Source organism: Mycetomoellerius zeteki, unplaced genomic scaffold (assembly GCF_001594055.1).
Source record: "Mycetomoellerius zeteki isolate Tzet28-1 unplaced genomic scaffold, Tzet1.0 scaffold223, whole genome shotgun sequence".
Lineage (NCBI taxonomy): Eukaryota > Metazoa > Arthropoda > Insecta > Hymenoptera > Formicidae > Mycetomoellerius > Mycetomoellerius zeteki.
In genome coordinates this window covers 1,704,918-1,728,907 of record NW_017257198.1, presented here as the reverse complement: position 1 = coordinate 1,728,907, position 23,990 = coordinate 1,704,918, and the positions used below count along the sequence as shown (strand labels likewise).

Sequence of the window (23,990 nt, the reverse complement as noted above, 5' to 3'; positions counted from 1 at the left end):
TATATATATATATATATATGTGTATGTGTGTAACGGTAACAATTCGAAAATACAGCGAAATAGATTATTTGTTTATATGAATTGTTGCTGTTCACCAATGCCGAATCCATTTTTGAAGCATGTTTCACATATTAAAAAAGTTACGTTCTGTTCAATAAAAGTGAATATTTGCACAGTTGCTTTTGTATCTCTAATTAGTGAACTCGAAAAATTAAATAATTCGAATAAAAATAAACCTGAAGCTAAATACAACCAAAAATTAAGTTTTTTTTAAACATTATCTCAATTTAATTTCGTTTATGCGGAAAATTCTTCGGCGTACAAACAAACTCAATTAGAGTTATTTGGACCGAGTACGTTGTGACCAAATTGGAAAAAAAATTGAAAAAATCAAAGGTTGAACGTTTCTGGAACTTTATTCAAAAATTCTAGTTTACACACCCGCGTTTCTTAATGGAAATTTATGCAGAACGCGCTATACGTAATTTCAGCTTTCTCCCTCTCATCAACAAGTCCGTCTGTCCGAGTCGGAAATGGTGACTTTATCATCCTAAATTCGCGCTAACTAATGAGAGACGAAAATTATATTCTTTAGCAGGACGTTATTTTGCTGGAAATAATATTCTTTGACGAGATACGCATATCGTTTCGCATACTCAAAAATTAAAATGCATACGTAAAAGTAAGCTCTGCATCATTATAATTGTCATAAAAGACTGGTTGAATTCAAAATTGTCAGAAATACTGACAAAATATATAATGTAAAATACAAATATTTCTTTAGCAAACGATAAAAATGCAAAGATTAAAAAGTCAAAAATTTTAAATCAAAGTTATTGTTAGATGTAAAAATTAAAAGCATCGATGGTATTTATAAACGTGTCATAATTTTCTAAGTTTACAAAGTATAATGCGTGTGGATAAAATATCTAAATATAAGCATATATGTACGTCCCCAAATATCAACACTTGCAGAATATTAATAATGGTACCAACGATACAATGTTTGCTCTTCTGTTAACTGTATTAATGGATGCAACAAGGGAGTTCAATTGTGTTTGCTGAAATTACATTCGCCGGCAAACAATTGCGATACCGCGATCGCATTGGCGTTCCACGTATTCGAGGATGAAAATATTTCGCGAGACGTTTGCAGGCGTGGGCAACAATATGACGATAGCTTTATAATTATCGTATTACAATATTGTCACGTTATGTACGTCACGTTGCCGACGCAAGTTACGAGGGAGAAACAGTGGTAACAGCAGGCTGGGCGAGATGAAAAGCGTATATAACAGTTTTTCAGGCCGTAAACTTGTAATGTCATCAGACCAAGGATCGACGGTAGATGGTTGTAATCTGTCTAACCATTTAATTAATCTCCGCTTGAACACGTAAAAACGCGCCAAGTGTTACCGCTGACCTCCCAGCTGCAGCACTTGTGTTCTAAAAATATGTCACCACGGTATCGTCTAGTAATCATCGCGAAAGTTCTATCGACTTCTATACATATTAACGTGTAAATCGTAACGTACATGCTACTTGAAACATTTTTGTACTGAAACAGTTCTATCAGAATTTACATCCCTCGGTAATATCGATGGCGAAACAAAAAAAAATTATACGGCTATTTAAAAAAAAAAGGAAAATTTCATATTGCAAGTAAAACGTAAAAATTCACCTTGCAAAATATTAACCTGGCATATACGATCGATTCCTCGTTACTACTGAAATTCGTGCCGATGTTATTGACCATTGGAATATTCTGCCGTTATACGCAAACAAGTTATAATATGAAATGGCCACGGGTCAATGAAAGAGCCAATATTAAAAGTGTTTCTTTTGAATGAATGAGAACGATTGAAACGAGAAATTGGATAAAACTGTGTTCTGTCGATGGAAACTATACGTTGTATTTTGCAAAATACTATATATGAAATTTTACAGCATATTTTCAGATTTTGTAAATATTAGCTACTAATCTCGGAGCCGACTGTCGAAATAAAGCTACATATTTAAAAGCAAAAGCGTAATGAGATATTAATCACTCTCGTACGTAATTATTCTCTGTATAAATTTAGTATACCAATGTGACTATAATGATGCAAACTGATTCTCTCCTTTGCCAATTATCTCCTTTATATAACTATTTGTATTACTAATAAAGAAAAAAATATTATTTATTATATTATATTATATATTAATAAAAATTTTATTTTTAATATTCTATGACATACCAATTGTGTAGTTCCAGTATTTAATTTATATAAATTTATTCATGTCATGCCTAATTTAAAAAAAATATATAACGCGCGCCTTGAAGCAAATATTTCATATTTTGCTCCGCACGTAGTGTGGAACAGCGGTTTAATTTCTTGACGACGACGATGAGATATACACAATCGTGGACAAAACTATTGCATTATTTGATCGTAATTTAACTTCAAAAGAGTCCAAGGTAATACTCGTTGACAAAAGGCTTTGCCAGTTACAGTCGCAAACAGAATTAAAGGACCCCTAAAAGGATAATCCGTAGCATATCCGCGTCGAGAACCGCGACAAATACATCTGCTCTTTCTTCATAGCTCTCTCGAGTAACGTCTCAATCAAATCACAATTACGACGTATCTCTTTCCGACACTGTTGAATTAATTAGTTTTAGTTTAATTATATGGATAAATCATCATTTCGTTTTCTCATCCATTCTCATTCCCGTAAGATCTCTCGTGTGCCGCTCCGGATTGGCTTAGATCTTACGTGGAAACTCGAGGGAGCTGTCTTAAGAATACGAAGATTATGTTTTGCATAAGCTCCGACAAACTTCCGCTCTCACTATCTCTTTGTAGTCGACTTAAAAGGCGGATGCAATTTTACTTTACGGATAATTAATAATTAAATATCGCGGAGCTTTCAAAGATAGCGCAATACGGTACAGGATTGTAGCTATCCTTTCTTCATTCAATATCACATAATTCGCGTTTCATTCTTTTTTTTATTATATTTCTCTTCAGAAATATATCAAGAAATTAAAACGCGCATCGTAAGCGTTTTGATAACATTTGCATTTAATCGATCTTAAGTCTCTATGTGATCTTTATACGGATGCAAGGAAAAGCCTGTAGACGCGAAGGAAGGCATAAAGAGTGATCCACTTCGAGACACATCAACAGATACGTGAACGGTTCTACGGATACGGAAACGGAAGCAAACGAGTGCGAGTGTAGCGGTAAAGGAAACCATGTCATAAAGGAGCTACGAGGAGGAGAAGAGGCACGTGCCCGGTATTTAGGAGAGGCAGTAACGTAACAATAGGCAAGTACAGGGGTGAAAACGGTAATGGTGTGTCGCGGTTCGCCCGAGCTTACTTTTATGTCTCACCAGGGAACCTTCACCGTCTCTTTCTCTTTTCTTTCCCTCTGTATATCGTTCCCCTTGACACGCGCACTCACACATGATCGTGACTTTCAACATCCCTTTGGCTGCCTTTCTACCGTTGCTGTCTCTCATTCTGTCTTTATCTCTTTCTCCCTCTCTTGCTTTCGTTCACTTGCACGCTTATTTTAGCGCAACGGCAAGCAACCCAGAAGCAAGAGAGAGGAGAGGGGGGAAAGAGAGAAAAAGAGAGAGAGAAGGAGGGAGGGGAAGAGGGGGTAGGGAGAGAAAGGAGGAGAGGGGGGGGAGAGAGAGAGAGAGAGAGAGAGGTGAGAGACCCAGTAAAGCCCGCTTTGTCGTCGGTTTCCTTTCTATATTATTAAATTGTATGTGTTGAACCCCTTTCTCCAAGCAACGTACTATACCGACGTAGTGCAATGTCGCAGTTGCCACTTAGAGGCTACCTCACAGCTGCAGCCAGTCTATACCTTATTTGTCGGCAGGTACCTTTACTCTCCCGAGAAATCTGGTTTTCCGAAATCTGATTATGCGATCTCTTTCGGATCTTTACTTTTTACACATTTCTCTTTTTTATATCAATATCATAACTTTTAAACGAAGATATGTTTATGATGTTATATATATCGAGGTGTGCGAGAGAGAGAGAGAGATTAAAAAAGTTATTTAAAACCAGTTTTTTTAAGCAAATCAATGTTTAATGATTATCGCAATACTAAACTATCGGCTTTGATAGATTAGGTAAAAAGAAAATATTTACACGAATTTATAAAGGATGAATAATTTTAGAAGAAGTTGCCAGAAGAAACACTATAGAAGAGACTGATGCCGATACATTGTGATTGTATTTTTTTTATAATGGTTATAGTTATAGTAAAATGATTTCTCTCCTAATGGCGTAAGAATGATGGCATTAATCTTCGATAGATCATTGCAATTAAATAGACATAAAATATACTCACAGTCGACCGATACTTTGATCTGTTTGCTAACTGTCGGTGGTATACCGTTGCTGGCAATGCATAAATATGCACCCATGTCCAATCTCGAAATCCGCGCCATTTCCAGCGTTTCACCCTCCCATTCTGCCACTGAAATCGCAACCGTTCAATATTCATTACTTGTTAATCGATTAAGTTAATTATTTTTCATTTTCACAGAACGGCATATAAATATTTTTTTTAAATATATCCAGTCATATGACGAGACTTTGTGTCGGTAGTAAAAACGATCTCATATATTCTCTCTTAAAAATGTGTACAGAAATTTTAGTTTCTTTACATTTTTAAGAGAGAATTAATAATAATAATTAGGGATGCACCAGATCGTAAAATTACTGGATACCGGATATCGGATATCCGACAAGAATGTAACATCGGATATCCGGTATACTTTTCAGATATCCGGTGCATCCCTAATAATAATAATAACTTGATTAAAATGCAAATAGCAAATAATGAGAAATATGTGTAGATATACAAAATAATAAGGAATAGGAAAGTGCACTTTAAAAGGCAACAGCATAATTATGCCTAAGTCTATATAAGTAGTAGTATATATAATACAGTCGAAATAACAAATTAATAAATTGTTTGTTGAGATAAGTTGCAAAAGAAAGAATAGTACAAATTAAAATAAAATAACATTTAGATAACGTACTTTGAGAGAGAGAGAGAGAGAGAGAGAGAGAGAGAGAGAGAAGTGTCGAAAATATAATATAGTAATAAAATAATAATATTAACAGAAAATAATAATAATAAATAATAATAGTAAATAATAATAGTAAAATAATAATAGTAAAAAAAGTTTTGTGTTGTAATAATAGATTGTTACCCTAGAATATATATTCGTTTTGTCTACTAACATAAAGTCTCGCTATCAAATTATATTGTACGCACCAGCTAAAGTTTTGTTGATCGAGATTTTGGTACCATCGTCTCGTTTCCAACGAATACTAGGTGTTGGACTTCCGGTCGCTTTGCAGGTGAGGCTCACGTTGGCGCCCTCGCGAACGATTGCATCCGACGAGCTCTGCGAATCGTCAATATTTGGTGGCACTATAACAATAAACATAAAATGTTGTGGTCAACCACTGATAATACAAAATTTATAAATTTACAGGATAGGAGAGGAAAATGAGACATATAGATAAAAAGCACAGTAATACAAGTAACATAATTGCACGAAAAGATTTAAAGTTTTATTACTTATTAAAAATCAAGTGCTGAGAATTAAGTAGAAACGGTACTTTTGTAATACATACATGAATAGAGAGACACATACATATGTATGTATTATAATATGATTCACATAGATATATATACTTGTTTAATAAATTCGCTCTCTCTCTCTTCCCTACATATAATATAATTATGTTACGGAAACTCGCTTTTTGATTGCATAAAGAGATAAAATGTATAAATCAGAGTCGCAGTACAGTGATCGATTATTGATAACTCTTTAATTGTGCTACGACAGCGATATCATTGCGCATTTCACATTTGTGTATATTGACCACGTCGTCACTGCTCTTGAATTAAATGGCTAACCACGTGTGCGTGCGTGCGCGAGAGGTGTATAATTCAATTATAGTGTCGTCGTGGTAACGAATAATATTCGTATATGGACATACGTCGTCTGCACATCGACGTTGATCAACCTGGAAATGCAAGTAACTAGAATTGGTTGACATGTTTAAATGAACAAATATAGCGCTACTTATATGCGACTGTGACACATCCAAATTACTCATCTTTTTACTATACTAATTAATCCATCAATTTGACAATCGGCATATTAACGAAAAATATATATGTACGTCGCTTCAATGTCTTTAACATTTTTGGTTATCAATACAAGATATATTATTTAGTGATATTTGCAATTTTTATATGATTTATCGTATATTTTGTATAAATAAAATAAATTTTTAAAAATTTTGTTAGATAAGAAGAACTTTATATTTATCATATTATAAATAATTCTTTTTAGTTATAATCCCGATAAATAATTTATCTCGTGTATTGTAGTATGGACAAACAAATATGTGCATACTTCAATAATGAAAATAAAAAATGTTGATTATTTTAACGAAATAATTATTGCAATATAATGCATTGTCAAATTTAATCGTATTGTACTGCAGTAATATTTTTTCATTCGAATCATCATTTAAGAATAGGTCCGCTGTTGAGTACAAAAGAGACGTTGAAGAAATCTAGAACAACGTAGAATTATAAAATTATAAAATCTCAGACAAGCAAAAAGAAGCTTTCTCTCGTTAAATTTAAGACTTAAAGTGCAATGTCTGTAAGAATGCAACCATGCGAGCAAAACAAAAAACTAACGCTTACATAAAAAAGCCGCAGTGGATGATAATATTCACTAATAATAAGAGCTAAAATAGCAGTAATTTTGCACATATAAGTGAAATTATTTATATCGTGACATATCTAATTTCTATTATATGGCAAGATATATTCGTATCTTGCCATCTCTAATGCCGAGGATTTGAAATATTTTATATTACACTCTGTCTGTAGATGACGCGAATTAGATCTCTGAAATAATTCATCATAATTAATTTTTACAACGATTTAATGTACATTGCAATAAATGTATATTGCAATAAAATATCCAAAGAAAAAAGATAGAGAGAGAGAGAGAGAGAGAGAATTAAAAGTTATCACAACGAGCTATTTCCGAATATATGAGATAAAAAAGATATTATTTTATATAACTTTTACATAACAATACTTTATACAACTTTATACATATAAATGAAAATAGTACAACTGAATAGCCGCTTTGCCCTAACTTCAATAATGGAAATTAATTCGAGTAGAATATTGCAATTTGCAGTACATCCGCATATATCTCGATACAATACGTTTTTCCCGTATTGTTCCTTGCAGTTTTTTTTCCATATGATCATTATAAAGAAAATTTTCATATTGTTCGATATATGTATATATAATTTGCATTGTTATAACAATCAATTGAATAAAATATAGTACAATAATTTTTAAGCAACATCAATTTTTCTTTCCTATAAAAATTTGTTGTATATATAACATATCATTAAATGCTGTAAAATATGTAAAATTACATAATATCACACACATTATATTTGTATTTTTATGTTCGTACGTTCATATGTTGATAACGTAATAAGAAAAATTGTACATAATTCATTAGCGAATTATTACGTATGAAAATATTTTTATATAAACTCAACTTTAATTGTAAATTTATTTTTGCAAATTACTATAAAAAGAATAATGTAATCTGTAAGTTGTAACTTTATTTATATATGTGAGTAAATATACATCTTTATATAAGTTTCAAAATTATCCTCTATAATTGTTATAATTCGTAAAAGTTTTTTACAATACAGAAGTAACTATTATCTCTAGAAAACGTTTGATATTTTACATCACTTATAACCCAGGAAAAAATATTATATAAATGGACATATTTTATATATAATTATTTATAATTGTATATAAAATGTCAATTTTTTATATAATTATATATAATTTTATATATAATACTTATATGTATATAATTATATATGAAATATTTTTTCCCGGAAATTCTTATAACTGATCTTCAAACGAAAAGAAAATGCGCCTTTTTGTCTGCCAACAGCCGTGGTCACCGCGTAGGGAATGAGGGAACGCGGCCAATCCTATGAATTACCGCAGGTGTCCGCCGATATCCTGCATTAATGCTAATGCGGGGTGTTACCGAATTGTTGAACAAGGGCAGATTGAACGCGCGCGGGAGAGGTGCGGTCTGCCCTCACTCTCGCCATTCTGCACACCGTTATACTGCAGCCGCGTAACGGTCTGTTGATGCATTATTCAAGCGCAAACGCCGCCTCTACCGCGCGCGTGTTGCCGCGCTGTTGTGCGTTAACTTGTCCTAAACTCCGGCAGCACAACGTTTGGGAGACGTCGGAGGAGAGATCGCTCGACGATGCTCACAGAAGTCGGGAGTCTTGAGAGTAAACGCGCGGGCAACCATCCTGACATTTCGAACGTGCACAAAAATATGCGTTATATGTATCACGCATTTAAATATCTAAATATTGACAATTCCAAACAGGATACCCGCCGCTTTTTCATCGGTTTGTCAGCATCTCTCTAGCAAAATAAAATTGTTCCTTCTTTCGAGAAAAATAGGAAGTTGATCTCGATTTTTCATTTTTTTTAATAAGCAACACAAATCTATAATTGATAAAAATATTCATTATTTTAATAATGTTTTATACTGATAAAATTGATAGCAATAAAGATTTTAAATATAAATTGGAAAATCGCAGGATTGAAAAACAATTTGTTTTCGTGATGCAAAAAGATGTACATATGTATCACGTATAATAAATTGAAAAAATACGTTGTATTATTATTGTAATCCTAAAACGCTGTTTTGTTCTACTGGAATATTGTGATTAACATTCAAAAGACAGAATTATTCTGGGATGATTATTGAGCTTCATCGTGAATGAAGTCATTGTAAGCTGTAGATTGCTAATTATAGCATACCCTTAGGGAACCTAATGCCATGTTCATATCGTATCGTACAATATATAATATGATACGCCTCTTGACTGATGTAAGCCGCATAGTTTATGCGCTTCATAACTTCATTTACGGAGAGTATAGAACAAGATTTAACTACAAAGTACATTTGCGCTCAAGAATTGTGTTATTCTTATAAATAATTATGTAATAAATATTATAATTTTGATAATAAGTTACATAATGCAAGGCATTCATAAAAATATAACAAAATTTCAAATAAAACTTATTTCTAAATATTTAAAAAATGGAAAAATTAAAAATAGTTTGTATAAATTTACATGTATCATCTTATTGGTGTAACATAAAGAATTAAGAAATTTTCAGCAGCTGTCAAAAATACAATGATACATTGAATGTTTGCTTCCCAATTTTGCTTGTCAATTTTACAGCTTTTTTTTACTTTTATTTCATTTAGAAGCGAGCTACTGATTAAGTCTTTTGCTTTATTTGTAGAAAAATGATGAGCAACCACGCATGATCGACAGATCAAGAAATCAAAAAAGAAGTTTTACAACTAAATAGACAGAAACAAGAGACGTATAATATCCGATATGTTTACCAGGTCATGAAGTTAGCGAACTCTTTCTATTGCAAGGAATATCGATATATTTTAACGAGTAAGTATTTTTACGACATTTGAATGACGTGCGATCAAACGTGACAACTTTTCTCAAGTCAATTCTTCTCTATTTATAAGATTTATATCAAATATATATTAAAATTTGACATGGTTAAAAACTTATTTTCAAAAAATGTTTCGAGTTTCTTTTTGTCATAAAAAATAAAAAGTTGTATTTTAAATATCTGCAAACTTATTTTGTAGTAAATATGGTGCTGATGATAATTAATCATTATCTTTAATAAAGTTGAGGAATCAATGAATTTTACTTTTCTTCCAAAAAGAAATTGTTTAATCGGCTAACCTTTCCGCAAAATGAATCGGGGGATTACCTCGTGCGGCAAATGTGGAGACAGATACCTAATAATACCAAAATACATTGACGGAAGCTTGTTATGCGCGATGTAGTCATGGCAGATCGCCATTGTGTTGGCTCCATCGGCATTATCACGAAGTGTCGAGAGAGTACCGCAAGGCGATCTTGTGTATGTTTGTGCAACGGAGAGCAAGAGTCCCGTGGAAACAATTAATCTAACCCTCTGATTACTCCACACCAATGCATCCGTCCCCCCCATCCACGGTATCATTGCTCTCGCTTCAACGGTGGCTGCAGCTGAGACGTCAAAACTCGAGATATTAATATGTTCTCTCGGCAGGCAGAGAGATGGCGACCATCTCGAGATCTTATTGATATTCTCCTTCTACTGATTAAATTATTATAGCTCCGTTACGCTTTTCCATGCAAAATTAGCGGGAAGGGGATACTTTCGTTCTCTAAACATAAATCTGTTTAGACGGCTGCGATAAAATGCTTATGCTCTGTTGCAAACTTCGTGACTCCGGTAAACTGACTCCATTACACGAAATGAGATTTATTCCGAGTATCTAATGGATTCACAATACGATACGATAAAGTCGTAAATAACAATCGACCGTGGCATGTTCTCTGCTAATGGCGCCACAGAATTAACGTAAAACGAAATGAAATAGTACTTTTTTCGAAAATGATGAAATACAATAAGATGTTCTAATGAGAAAACGAAATTGTAGATCGTCATTATTCGCTAATAGATATAATTATCCTTTATAAATAAATTTATTTTATATATATGTATAATAAATTTTATAAGTATATATATGGAAAGTGTATACAGGGGAAATTATGAACACAGGATAAACACGAACGATATTATAGAGTAGTCATAACCTCTCATTTCTTGCATCCAATGATAGTCCGATATACATTTAATGCCGTGCTACACCACATAAACATAGAATGCACACGCCGTTTAAGGTAAATACCATTACGTTTTCAATGGTTTTGATATAGGAGAGAATAGGAGAATTACCAATGAAAGAAATAAAAAAAACCGACAATTATTTATCAATTATAGAAACTTTTATTTTAAGGGGTATTGGTTTTAAACTACAGTGATTAACATTTATATATTATTAATATAAACTATAATTTTAAACGAAACACAAAACCTATTTAGCACTATTCCGCATAGTGACGCAGAATTTTGTTTAAAATTATAGTTTATATATTGTTAATACGTATATGAATATTAATTACTGCAGTTTAAGATCAAATAATAACAGGCATATCTTTTAAATAAAAACTCCTATTAATTAATAACTTTGTCGATTATATTTGACTTTTTCTCTTAGTGTTCGCAGTTCTCTCACTCTGTATGCACTATCTAAATGAAATAGGATTCTAATATTAGAAAAAAATCAATTTTTGATAAAGATAGAGCTATAATTTACTGCTAATTTAAAATTTGATATTTAAAGGAATAAGTTATTATATTTTAATGATTATAAGCTACATCCATTAATAAATATATTCTATTCTTAAAATTATCTTTAGCAGATATGTTAAATATACCATATAATGTCATGAATTTAATAATATCAAAAAACAAGTCAGTGTCGCTCGTGCACAGGAAGAAGTCGGTCGGGCGTTGACTTTAGATCATTTTCGGGGATACCTTTTCTTGATTTTGATTAATTTTTTAACGCTAGTTTTCTAATTACTGTCTCAATAAAGACCAATTAAATCAATAAGAGACTAACTGTGTCTGACACTGACTGGCCAACTTATCAGAAACCGGTTTTTGAAGTATTAAGAGTAATGTTTGCGATGCGGTATCTTGTGATCAAGGTGAGCTTCCTAACCATCAGAATAATTAATTATAATTTCAAAATTTTTTGATACATTAGTTTTACATTTTCTTTATTTCGAGAATTTCAAAATTTCTTTCCCCCTTGTTTCTTTTTTACTGCATTCTTATCTGGATTTAATTCTGGCATTTATACTCTCGAGGTGAGGAAGATCACCATGACTAGTTAATAATTGTTATATTCTATGTATGTAAATTTATTAGTTATCTCTGAAGAAGGCTCAAAAATGAGCCGAAACATGTAAGCGCTTTAGTAAAATAAAGAAGTTTCACGCTACGATAGTCGTGTTATTTGCGCAACATCTCCCGCGCTTGACTCCTACTGCCCTTGTTCTTTCATTGTTTTTTGACTTATAAGGAGTCTTAGTTAGGTTGATTTATTATACGTTTTAATAATATCTCAAGAAATGTAATTTAATTACGATGCAATAATATCCTTTTCTTTCTGATTGAATTATTATTTTAGTTTTACAAATTCAGAAACAAAGAGAATATCTTTTAATATTATTATTAATCCGCGAAATATATTTTTAACTTTTTACATATAAATTATTATTATTAATATTTTAAGCAATATCGAAGTATATTATTCTGATATCAAAACGACTAATATAAACTTATTCTGTATGTCTAACATCGACATCGAAATATAACTGTTTTTTAAAATGATAATTTTATAAAAATATTAAATACAGTGACGTAACTTTTAAAAGCAATTTTTAACACTATATAAAAACCGATATATCACGTAAGCAGCGCCTTACCTACGACGTGTAGATAGCCATATTGCGTTTTGGCGGCAGCAGTGTTAATCTGGCACATGTACTTTCCCTTGTCCTCCTCGTGCACGTCGTTGATATGTAGGAACCAGGTCCTGTGCTTATCGTGCGACACGGATATTCTGGGGTTCCTGGTAATAACGTGATTCTGTACCGTCAGAATAGCGCTCTTGTCGAAAAGCATCCAGGCCACCTGAAACGAGATGGATATCACGTTATACATCGTATAAACGCAGCTCGTGTATCGATTACTACAAAGTTGCTGTCCGTTCTCATAACGATATTTCGCAATATCATTCTCATTAAAAATTGTACGTATATTTTATAAAACGCGTTATTTTCTGCCTTGTTTTTTCATTAACGTTAAGATTTCGAATAAAGAGATAATTCAACCGTTACCACAGGAACGGTAGATCACAAGGATAGATATATATCTTTTCAGTTTTTAGTTGTGCCAAAATGCAAGGAGGATATGGAGAAAGAATAAAGATGTATAGTAACGATATAAAGGAAGGAAAAGAACAAGGAAATATAGGAATGAGATTCGCGAACGAGACGGATGATCAATGATGCTTTCAAGCAGGGAGTGATCTACAAACCTACTATGGTTATAGATATTCACCAGTAGGATAAATCGCTCTGGGATTTCGAGGGCATATGTACTAACGTGCAATGTACGAGTATATGTATATGTATATGGCGCGTTGTGATATGCGCTTGATGTTTTATACGAGCAAAGTTTTCCGAGAGCATGCGATGATGTTGTGCAGACGAGTAAAAACTGGTCCCCGTAGAGAGAAAGCCCGACCATTTCTCTCGTTAAATGACCGCTTATTGAGAATCCGGATGGTTGTATTCTGCATAGCTCGTTGAATAGCATCGATTGTTATTGTCGCTCGAAATATGTAAGTTTTCCTCTTCGAGGTAGGGAAATAGAATAAGAAAACCGGAGATAAGTAGAAAGTATCGCGACAACGGGATACGGAAGTGCTCTGAGATATTTAGCCGATTTTCCTATTCACGTCGAAGAAAGTGAAGGCCGAAGAAAGGTAACAAAGAGAAACGAGGGGAGGTAGAGAATAAAGAGAATTCTGATCTCTCATTCGCTCGCTGCGAAAAGTCTCTGGAGAAATAAGAAGGGCAGCGAGTTCTTTCGCTCGAGCACGAAGAACGTTGCACTTCAACACAGCCCGCTTCCCTTTCACAATGTGCAAATGCGCTGTTGTACAGACAGGCTATATTGCGCCATCGTGATAACTCCCGGCCACGGCGTCGCGACGTTAATCCGTAATGTTCGCGAGAGGCTTACCAGAGAGGCTCGTGAAGATAAAAGAGAATAGCTCATCGTAATTTATCATAAAAATCACAATTGTACTGTAATTAATAATACATAATTATAAATATTACAATTATAATATTATTTACAAGAAGAGTAGAAGATCGGGCAGATTTTCGAAATGCAACTTCTTGAAATATGCAAGAGGATTCAAAGTCTTCACAATAAAGCCACATGTAAAGTAAATATATCAATTAGTGGACATGACCCAATTATTGAACGAAATGACAAAAATTTCAAATATTAAATTTTTAATGATATGTACGACTCTAAATAAATTCGTTTTATTAAATTTATAAAAACAATAAATTTATTTAGAATCATAAATATATCATTAAAAGCCTATTTAAAAATAAAGTTTTTATCATTTCACCCAATAATTGCGGGTCAAGCTGACTAACTGTCCACCAACTAGTACATTTACCTTACTTAAGTGGATTTACCTTTTACAATCGATTATCGCAATAGAGAAACGGAGTACGTCTACTATCATAAATCACAACAAGCGCAACTATTCGCTTCTGACTTGAAACTAAGATCGTTTCGCAGTCGTTTCTCGCGTCTTCCGACCGTAACCGAATTTTCGTCCACCATTTATCCAGTCGCTCTTGCACAGGCGGCTGTCGGCGGTTATCTTCGCAGAGATATACGAATCTCGGCGGGGATTCCCGGCGTCGCGTCGGTGGGATTGCATAGATACTGAAAAACGCAGTTGACACTTTCATCATTTGCTTTTCCGCGACAACGTATCAATTGTTCGAATTTCATGGTGACAGCCTTGCGTGTTACGATTTACATACAATTCTTTTTTTAAATGTTATTTTTTATTCCAGTTTGTCGAATATATTAAAATAAAATTTTTTTAGATGTAATTTTTTTCATCATAGTGAGATAAAAATGTGCTGAATTTATAAAATTTAACCGTATTTTACAAAAAAACCATATTAAAAATAAAACAAAATCATCTGTTTTGTACATGAATTACGTGTTTAATTAAAATAGTTATCCCGCAGTATATAGTAAGTTGATTTGTGATATATTTCACTATAAATTAATACGTTCACTTCATTAGAAAAATTTATTGAAGATAAAGCAGAAATTGTTAAATGATGCGATACTTTTCGTACATTTTAAAAGAATTTTCTCAACTTCGTAACATTCTTTCAAAAATTCTTGGAAAAGATCCAGATAAAATGAGTTATATAAGGTTGGGCACCTATGTTCTTTACAGAACAATAAGGGTCCTTAGCTTCGTTTGATCTTTTTCATTGGCATAATCGAAGGAAATATTATTGTATTCTCTAGTTGCTTTGATTGTCACTGCTTACTTTGTAATAGCAAGTGTTGAACCTGCTTCTTCTCGAGGTTCTTATTACATTCAATAAACACAAAAAGAAAAGAACAAGAAAAATATTGCAGTACGCAATCAGTTATAAGACAGAGAAGTCCATTATTAAAAGCGTAATTCTCAACGACACCGACGCAATCTCCATGTAATGAGAAACCAATTTCTATCTTTTATCTGCTTCGTCACTTCACGGCGACCTCGACAATCCATTCGCAACGATGTAAAATTGGTATTTCGTAAAGTTTAAGGCGCGATACGAAGGTGACAAGAAGAGTGCTACGCGGAAAGCAAATTCGAGTGACCATCTTTCCGACTTGCAGCTCGCTTTCCGACGCATCAACATGCAAGCCACACCAAAACTAAGATGGATGCGCGGGCGCGCGAGGGGAGTTTTGCTCTAGGAGTTTGTTCCCCCAAGAGCCGTGGCACGAAGCATTGATTCCTCAGCGTGAGAGGAGAGTTACAGCTTTGTTTACTACAAGGGCGACGAGCTCAGCGCCGTCCAGTCTGGCTTGGCGCTGGCTATGCAGTCGGTATCTTCTTTTCTACAACGTTCTCCTTTTCTATTTCTCTCTTTCCACGACTGGTTCGTGACTCCCTTTCCTCCTCCTTACCCACCCCTTGGAACGTCTGGACCGGGAGACCTATAGTTAACGTCAAGATCAACTCTCTTCGTCCTTCCCAATGTTCTTCTTCCACGCGAGTACTCCATGGTCCCCGCGTACGCAAACACATTCACTAGGCGGTTTATACAGAACCATGGAAAGCGAAAGAGCAGCGTGGCTGTCGGTTGAGCCAACCGTCTCGCATACCCCCCTTCCCATCGTCTCCCAACCCCTTGGCCATTGTGTATGTGGAAAGTTGGACCACATTCCGGCTGAATGTATTACAACCACTTAACCCGCAAGCTGTCGAGACCTTCAGACCGGAGAATCCATGCAGCGTATGAACCTCTACTAAGGCTGATAGTTCGCTTAATAGGCACATTAAGTGCGCTGATGGTTAGTTCCGATTAAGCGATTATATAAGTGATACTTTTTACGTAGAGATACAGATTGATACGAGAAGGTTTTTGTCAAATCTATCAAATACAATTCAAAACAAAATTACAACACAATCAGAGTGCAATTGTTGCTATTGACTTGAATATATTTTTCTTTTTACTCGAAGACTATTTTTTAATTGCCTTTTTAAAAAGCTCTCTGAATATTTTTATTGATCGATGAGATTGAACATGAGTAAAAAATACCATATTCGGTTAAGGCGGTTCTTCATGGCTAACAATACTTCTTGTGAATTTATACAATTTCCAATTTAAGCAAACTGTGCACCGATTATTTGACTGTAAACCGAAGATGGAATAGTACCACAAATTAAATTGACAAGCAATTTAATATTTTGACTCAAATAATAAATATCCAGGTTCGAATCCTAGCTGAAGTGATATTCTTCGCAATAAATTATTTATAGTTTTTAAGATGCTTATATTAGCATCAAACTATTAACAGCTTTCTAAGATGTTATTTGCATCAATAATATTAAACAGCTTGTAAATTTAATTTGTGATATTACTACTCCAGCTTTAGTTTAAGACTGTATTTCAAGACCGATAAATAATCGAAGCATAGTTTGGTTGAACTGAAAATTATATAAATTCATAAGAAATATTATTTAATAAGGCACTTTCACTTATAGGAGTACTCGTAAATTTATTCAATATAAAACTTGACAGAAGAAGTCTCTCTCTCTCCCTTTTTCGATATATCTTAATATTATCTACAATTTATACTCTCTCGAGTTTATTTATAAATTTACACAGATTTAATCGAGAAAGATCAGCTTTCCTATCGAAACTTTATTTTTTTCCTTTTTGTTAATTTTATTGAAGCAGAGTAAAGTTATTGGATAATGTTATCATTAACATTTTAAATACTCGCATCGTATTACAGACGTTTTATTTTCTCGCGTACATAAATACAGTTGTTTGGATATCGAAAGATATCCGAATAGAAAAATAACGTGTAAAACGGCGAGAAAAGTCAATTAAGTCAGTTAAGTTCGTCGAACTTTCATTGTACTTCTCTGTATAAAATTGGATCAGATTAGCACTCAAACTGTCGAAAATTCAGACCGAATGACTATGTTCTCCCCTCTGCAACTCGGTTCAACAAATTGACCGCGATAAATTGTCTCCTGACACGCCATCGTTTTGTATGGAAATTAGATTTTCTTCGAGTTTCGTTTACACGATAACAATATTGTCAGGTAGGTGCATTTTATTCACATAAAATCTGGATCTCTTGATCTATTAAATTAATGGACGGAAAAGTAACAGTGAGGTATGCCGACTTGCCAAGCTTCTTCATTAGTAGACCCTTCTTACTTCACGCTCATACCATACCATACCATACCATGCACGAACTTAGGACACCTTATAGATAAATGTATTAGGACCACTTATCCCACAAGCTGTCGGGTGTTTCGAGGTTGTAGACAACCTCTTAATTATCATAGAGCGCTAAGCCATTGCACAGGCCGGAAGTACGAGAGTACTGCCGTGAGTGCTAAGAGCACCTGGAAACTTTGTGTCAAAGACTGTAAATAGGTGAGATTATCTTATACCGCGCAAAATCCACATGACACGATTCTCACTGAACAAAAATAAATATTTTTTGCATCAACTTAAATGATGAATGACCAATTAACAGTTTCTGATACTCGATTATTTGCAGAAAATCCAAACATCCAAACACATGTAATTAAATAGCGGAATAAAAAAAGACAGTTGAATAAAAAAAATATAATACCAATATTATATTGGTTTTGTCTCCGAAAGAAATTCTTAATTTAATAATATACTTTTAACTGTGTTTTCCGTCTTAAAATAAGAGAGCTATATGTGTATGGCTTTAAGTTTTGAGAAAGAGAAGTGAGAAAAATATGCAGAAAAAATCAAATTAAAACAAAATACTAAATCTATTCGTTTAGTCTAGTCATTTAAGTCTATTTAAAGTAAGTCTATTCTAATATTAAGTCGTTTTTAGTTACGCTTTCTGTATTTTTAAAATTTCGTATACTTTTACATAAATTATTAAAATGTCAACTTATTATTGGATGAAACATTAAACATTATACATATAAATATCCAAATTGTATTTTTTTTACTTCAATCTGTTTATAATCCTGTTGTGTAAAAGTGTCGATGTATTCCTAAGAATCATATACACGATGTTTTAAAACGTACGTACGACAGATATAATATTTCAACCACGTAGCGCCTCACATTTTCATCAAACAACCGAGTGCCATAGCTAGATCATAACGACAGAGAACCGGATGCTGCTTCTTGTCAGCCAGGAAGACATCGCGCTAGCGAGAGGCATTGCGCGCCGCTCTCGCCGCCCTCCGCTTGTCAACACGTTCTTTCTAGCGGAGTTCGAGCGTTCCGCAGTGCCCGCCAGTGGAAACGCAGGGTGAGAGACGTGATTCAATTTAAAAATCATTCGCTAAGTGCTTGGGCTGAAATATCCTTTTTTATTCGAGAAAACACATCGCGCTACGCTTCTTCCGATATGGCCATTTAGCTCGCCGCTTTAATTCACGTTGTCCTGGCGGACCCACGTCGGTCGTGAATCCCTTTCGACGTTTCGACGCCGAAATATGGACGGCCGTTCGAACCACTCGCTGGCAACGGGCATCGAGTTGCGGTTTAATCGTCACGTAGTCCGACGATCTCACATTACGTTTCGTTCACTTTGCGAAGAAAAACGGAAAAAATAGAATGCGCCGCGACGAAGTGTGTTTGTCCTAGCAGGAATATGTTGTTATTCGAAAATTTTATTGCATTTAAAGAGAGTAAGCGAAAAAGTATGGAAATAAATAAATGAATCACTGTTTGACGATATCGACAATCATTTCTTTATTAGCTGATTTAGGATTGTATATTTGTCTTCCTCAAGGTTGCCGCAGACGTGGAAAAATCAGGGAAATCAAAATTGATCATGGAAAATCGGGAAAAATCAAGGGAAAATGTAAAAAAGTGTGGAATTTTGAAATTTGCTCACAATTCCTTTAAACTACTCCTATTTCAAATAATTGTTATAATTTTTTAAATATTATATCTGACGTTTATAATCAAATACGTTCAAAATTTCTGCACTTTAAATGATTTTAATAAAGTAATTAAAATTTATATTTTATTCGGTATTTTTATTTGATCGCCCTTTTTCGTCATAACTACATTCTTTTTTTCCAATACTAATTTATTTTTTGTTGGCTTGAATTTGCATCAAAAATTTTATTATACTACTAAACTTCTTTTACGTTGTTTTTAATAATGTAGGCTAGCTTTCCTACAATACTTGATTCTGAATGTTAAATTTAGGCACTTTATATTGGTCATGAAAAATTTTCCATTTTCATCTGGAAAACCTGGAAAAGTCAGGGAATTTTAAAATTCATTTTCTGTGGCAACCCTGCTTTCTATAATATTCGGTGTCATAGAAAAACGAAAATATACTAAGAGAAGGAAATATAAAACTGTGATTGTGATGAAATAAATCAGTTTGATATTTGTAACTTCATATTTACAATATGAAGCGATTTTTGATCAAAGAAATTTATCCTGATATGATTCAAGTTCTATTTCTCGCGAGTCAATAGTCGATTTTCGTATAGACATATGTTAATATAGAGTTTGAATTTTCTACCAGTTAGATAAAAAATATCATTTAAATGCGTCCCGGAAGTGAATTGAAAAGAAATTGCACAAATTTAAAAAGAATAAATAATTCACACAAGTATTCCGAGAAATAGAACAATTATTTTTATGAAAAATTTGATTTGTGAGAAGTTCAAGAATATATTTTCGAAGCATTATATCAGGAATTATAGAACACTGTTTATTTTTATGCTCTAAATGATAATATTACATGATAATTTTCTTGCTCTGCTTTTTGATAAATAAGACTAGTAACGTGCATTTGTCCTAAATAGATTTTCTTTTAAACTCTGCATATGAATTTATCAACAACTGAATATCAAAACAATTATCAAGATTATTTTATCGAATTGTGTCACATCTCGAAAGAAAACAGTTGCAATTAAATTTTTTAGTAGAAACGCGATTATAAATACGAATAGACATAAGTATCAGTAATAGAAACAGACATTTTTTAATGTTGACATGATTATATCAATTGTCACTGTATGTACATATATCAAAATAAATATACATACAGTGAGTGCAAAAAGTATTCGTACAGACAAAAAATATTTTTTAAAAAAACTTTATTTTTCCAAAGTAAATATTATCCAGCGAGAAATGAGTCATTGAATTGATGTCGAATCGATATCGATGATTTCAATACCAATTTGACGTTGATTCGATTCATTTAATTGTCGATTATTTCTTGCTAAGTAATTAACAATTTATTCATAAAGAATAAAATAGACTGTATATTTCTTAAGATTATATATACGAAAAAGACGTGTATTAATTATAGAAAATATATCACCTGAAAAATAAGCGAAAATTAAAAATGGTATTGTTTGGATGCTCAAAAAGTATTCGTACAGTCGAGAAATTTAGCTTCTAAAATCAGAAATACATGCGAAGCTCGTTTGTTTATGTTAGAACAGAATGTATTCATTGTATAAAATTGCTAATTAATGTTTATTTTCTACAAATAAGACTTTTTTAATAAAAATTTCCTTGTATGAATATTTTTTGCACTCACTGTATATACACGTATCGAAAAATAATAATACAAAAACAAATAGATACATATATCAATGAGTATTAAATATCTAATATTCACACGAGAAATGAAGCTTATTTTCATTTCGATAAAAAAAATATCTGGTGTAAGTATACATATGTCGGAAGTTTATTTTTACTATTATCATTTTTCCGATTTTTTACATCCTAAAGTAAAAAAAATGTAATTTTGAATTTTTTTAAATGAGATTAAACCGCGACTATGTTTTACGTAATTTTTAATCTGTTTCTGTTTTTCAATTACTAAAAATTACACAATTATACTAGCTAAAAATATTATACAAAAAAGTAATAAATAAAAATATAATACAAAGAATAGTAATCAATTAATTTGTATAAATATTTATTCGATCAAAGCAAAGATAGATTTTATTCTTCAATTAAATATATATATTTATCACAGCTTTTTAAATGGGATATTTAATCATTTTCATTTTCAATCATTTAATTATAATTATATGAATAATCCTTATAAATAATCCTTTTTATTCTTAATAAAAAGAGCTTAAATAATAATATATTAAGCTCAATTATCACTTATAATTTATATCAGAATTCAGGATAGAAATTTATTTATATTTCTCATGTAATAATAAACAAGATTTAAAGAGAGGGAGATCAGAATATTATATATAGGGGAGAGTAGTCTAAATTGGACCGTGTTCTAAATAGGACCTTTTTAATTTAAATGAATACGGTTAAGCAGATTTGCGTAGTATTTACAACGTAAAGTCTTTATAAGACACCGAACATGTGATAGCAGTTTGACAGTTCTTTGTCATAACATTCATAAAATAAAGGCAAATATGTATTTTCAGCTATTGTGCGAAAATTTTTTTAAAAAAGAAAATTCTTGTAAGTCATTATTTAAAAGGTGTTAAAAATTTGAAAAGTAATTGATTTAAGATAATTAAAGAGTGTAGAATTAAAAAATATCAAGCATTTCGTGATCACTTTTGCGGTTTATTGTAAAATTTGTTCCAAAGTTCGAAAGGACCAGTGTCCAAATCGGACAGTACAGTGAATAACTTACAGGCCTAGTTGTAGTACTGGTGATCGGCTGACTAGATCTGGTCCAAGCAATTAAATCAGTAAAATATCATGAGTCATCAGATTCAGATCAGTTGAGTTTTATTGATTTCAATTCTAATAATATAAATAATCAGTATTTTCTTTTTCTGAAAGAAATGTTTATCTTTGACTGTAATAATGTATGTAAGAGTGTTTGTTATTTTACATTGAAAATGACCCGATCGGTGTCGAAACGTTTGTATATATACGATTATTAAATATCTTACATTATAATTGGCTCGTTGCCCTTCTTTTATTTATTTATTTAAACTTATAATATTTACCACTGAGGTAAATCTCTTTAAAGGAATGAAATATTGCCACTCTTTTTCAAGAAGCGAAACATTTTCATTCTTTTTCAAAACTGACTGTTTTTTCACTCTTTTTGAGATTTCATTTCAAGAAGTTTGGGAGTAGATACTATCAGAGTCGTCACTAAATTAGTCATATAATCCCATATTGTGGTTAGCCTACTAGCCCCATCCGTTCATTTTGTAAAAACATTAACAGTATACGATAACAAAGACAGATAACAAAAAAATCTGTTGGACTTTATTAAGTAAGAACTACGCTTACTATCTAAATGGAAATAAAATATCTGACAATTATATACGATTGTAATAAAACTTTAAGAATAAAAATGTTTACTTAGGTGTACGATTTTTTTAAATTGTAGCGTAACTTCTATAGATGTGTTAGTAACGAGATGTTACAGTAGACTGAGCGGCAGTCGCTGCTGCGTGCTCAAATGGGTTTATGCGTGCTCTCGCGCGATTTGTTTATAACATAGCCTCGATTATTCTACTTACCCCTATAGTTTACTGACCCCGGTCTCCCCTACCTTAGACTTTGCAACGCGGGGAGCGGGCGGCGTATATCTACTACTAGTATTTCGTCATACGCAGGTGAATATTTCGTAATGATGACGGCTGTGTTCCACAATTGACTGCTAGTACTGAAAATCTACTATATGTAATGTAAATTGTAACATTTTCAGTACTGGCAGTAAATTTGGAACACAGCCGATTTTGGCTGACACGATGTTTTGGGGCGCGGCGTAAATACGACCGGTACGGTGTGCTGTTGGTATACACAAGGTCAGCGTTCAATCTTGGGGTGGAATGGGGCGCGTAGTGGCGCGAAAGACGTGCATTGTCTCATTATCTTTCGCGACGTAACCGCGACGGAAGGAAGCCGGAAGTGGTCGGAAGAAGCGCGATCACTCCTAGCATCTCGCAGGATGTGTTCCACTTGGCGGTCACAACGCTCGCGAGCAGTCTGTTCGTGTTGTTTGTACCTTTTGCATTCAGCATTTTCGCCTTCTCTCTCTTCAATAACTGTATATATGTATAAAGTAAATGTACTAATTAATGGACAGTTAGTGGACATGACAGTTATTGGACAAAAAGATAAAATTTTTTAAATATTAAACTTTTAATGATATACGCAACACTAAATAAATTTGTTGTTTATAAAAATTTAATAAGACGAATTTATTTAGAATAGTATATTTTATTAAAAGCTTAATATTTAAAATTTTTGTTATTTTGTCCAATAATCGGATCCACTAACTATTATATTTACTTTATTCATCTCCTTTCAATTAAGTGCAAAAATTTTTGAAGATTTCAAGCAACGCGAACAGACTTATGATTTATCCTCGTTTAAGACTTGATAAACAACAAAAATAAAATTATTCCAAAAGCATTGCAAGCATCAAATGGAATATAGCCATGGTAAGTTTCGCAATGATTGCGTTTAGCAAAAAAAGCAGCCTTGCAATTGCTGTAAAATTCTTTCATATAATTGTGGTCTGCCCTTAATTTCTCTCACTGGATCTAAATGTATAAACCAATAATATTAAACAATCTTACAACAGTGGCAAAGCCACTTT

At 32.8% G+C, this 23,990-nt stretch overlaps 1 protein-coding gene across 1 annotated transcript in view; it reads right to left on the bottom strand.

The window, feature by feature from the left end:
• The window catches only part of LOC108723170 (protein CEPU-1), a 191,592-nt gene that overhangs the window by 67,983 nt on the left and 99,619 nt on the right, over positions 1-23,990 (bottom strand). Inside the window, exons 3-5 of the mRNA XM_018448713.1 lie at positions 12,548-12,755; positions 5,289-5,447; positions 4,353-4,481 (exon numbers count right to left, since the gene is read on the bottom strand). Of these exons, the coding sequence (XP_018304215.1) occupies positions 4,353-4,481; positions 5,289-5,447; positions 12,548-12,755 (496 nt within the window). The remainder of the gene's footprint in view (positions 1-4,352; positions 4,482-5,288; positions 5,448-12,547; positions 12,756-23,990) is intronic.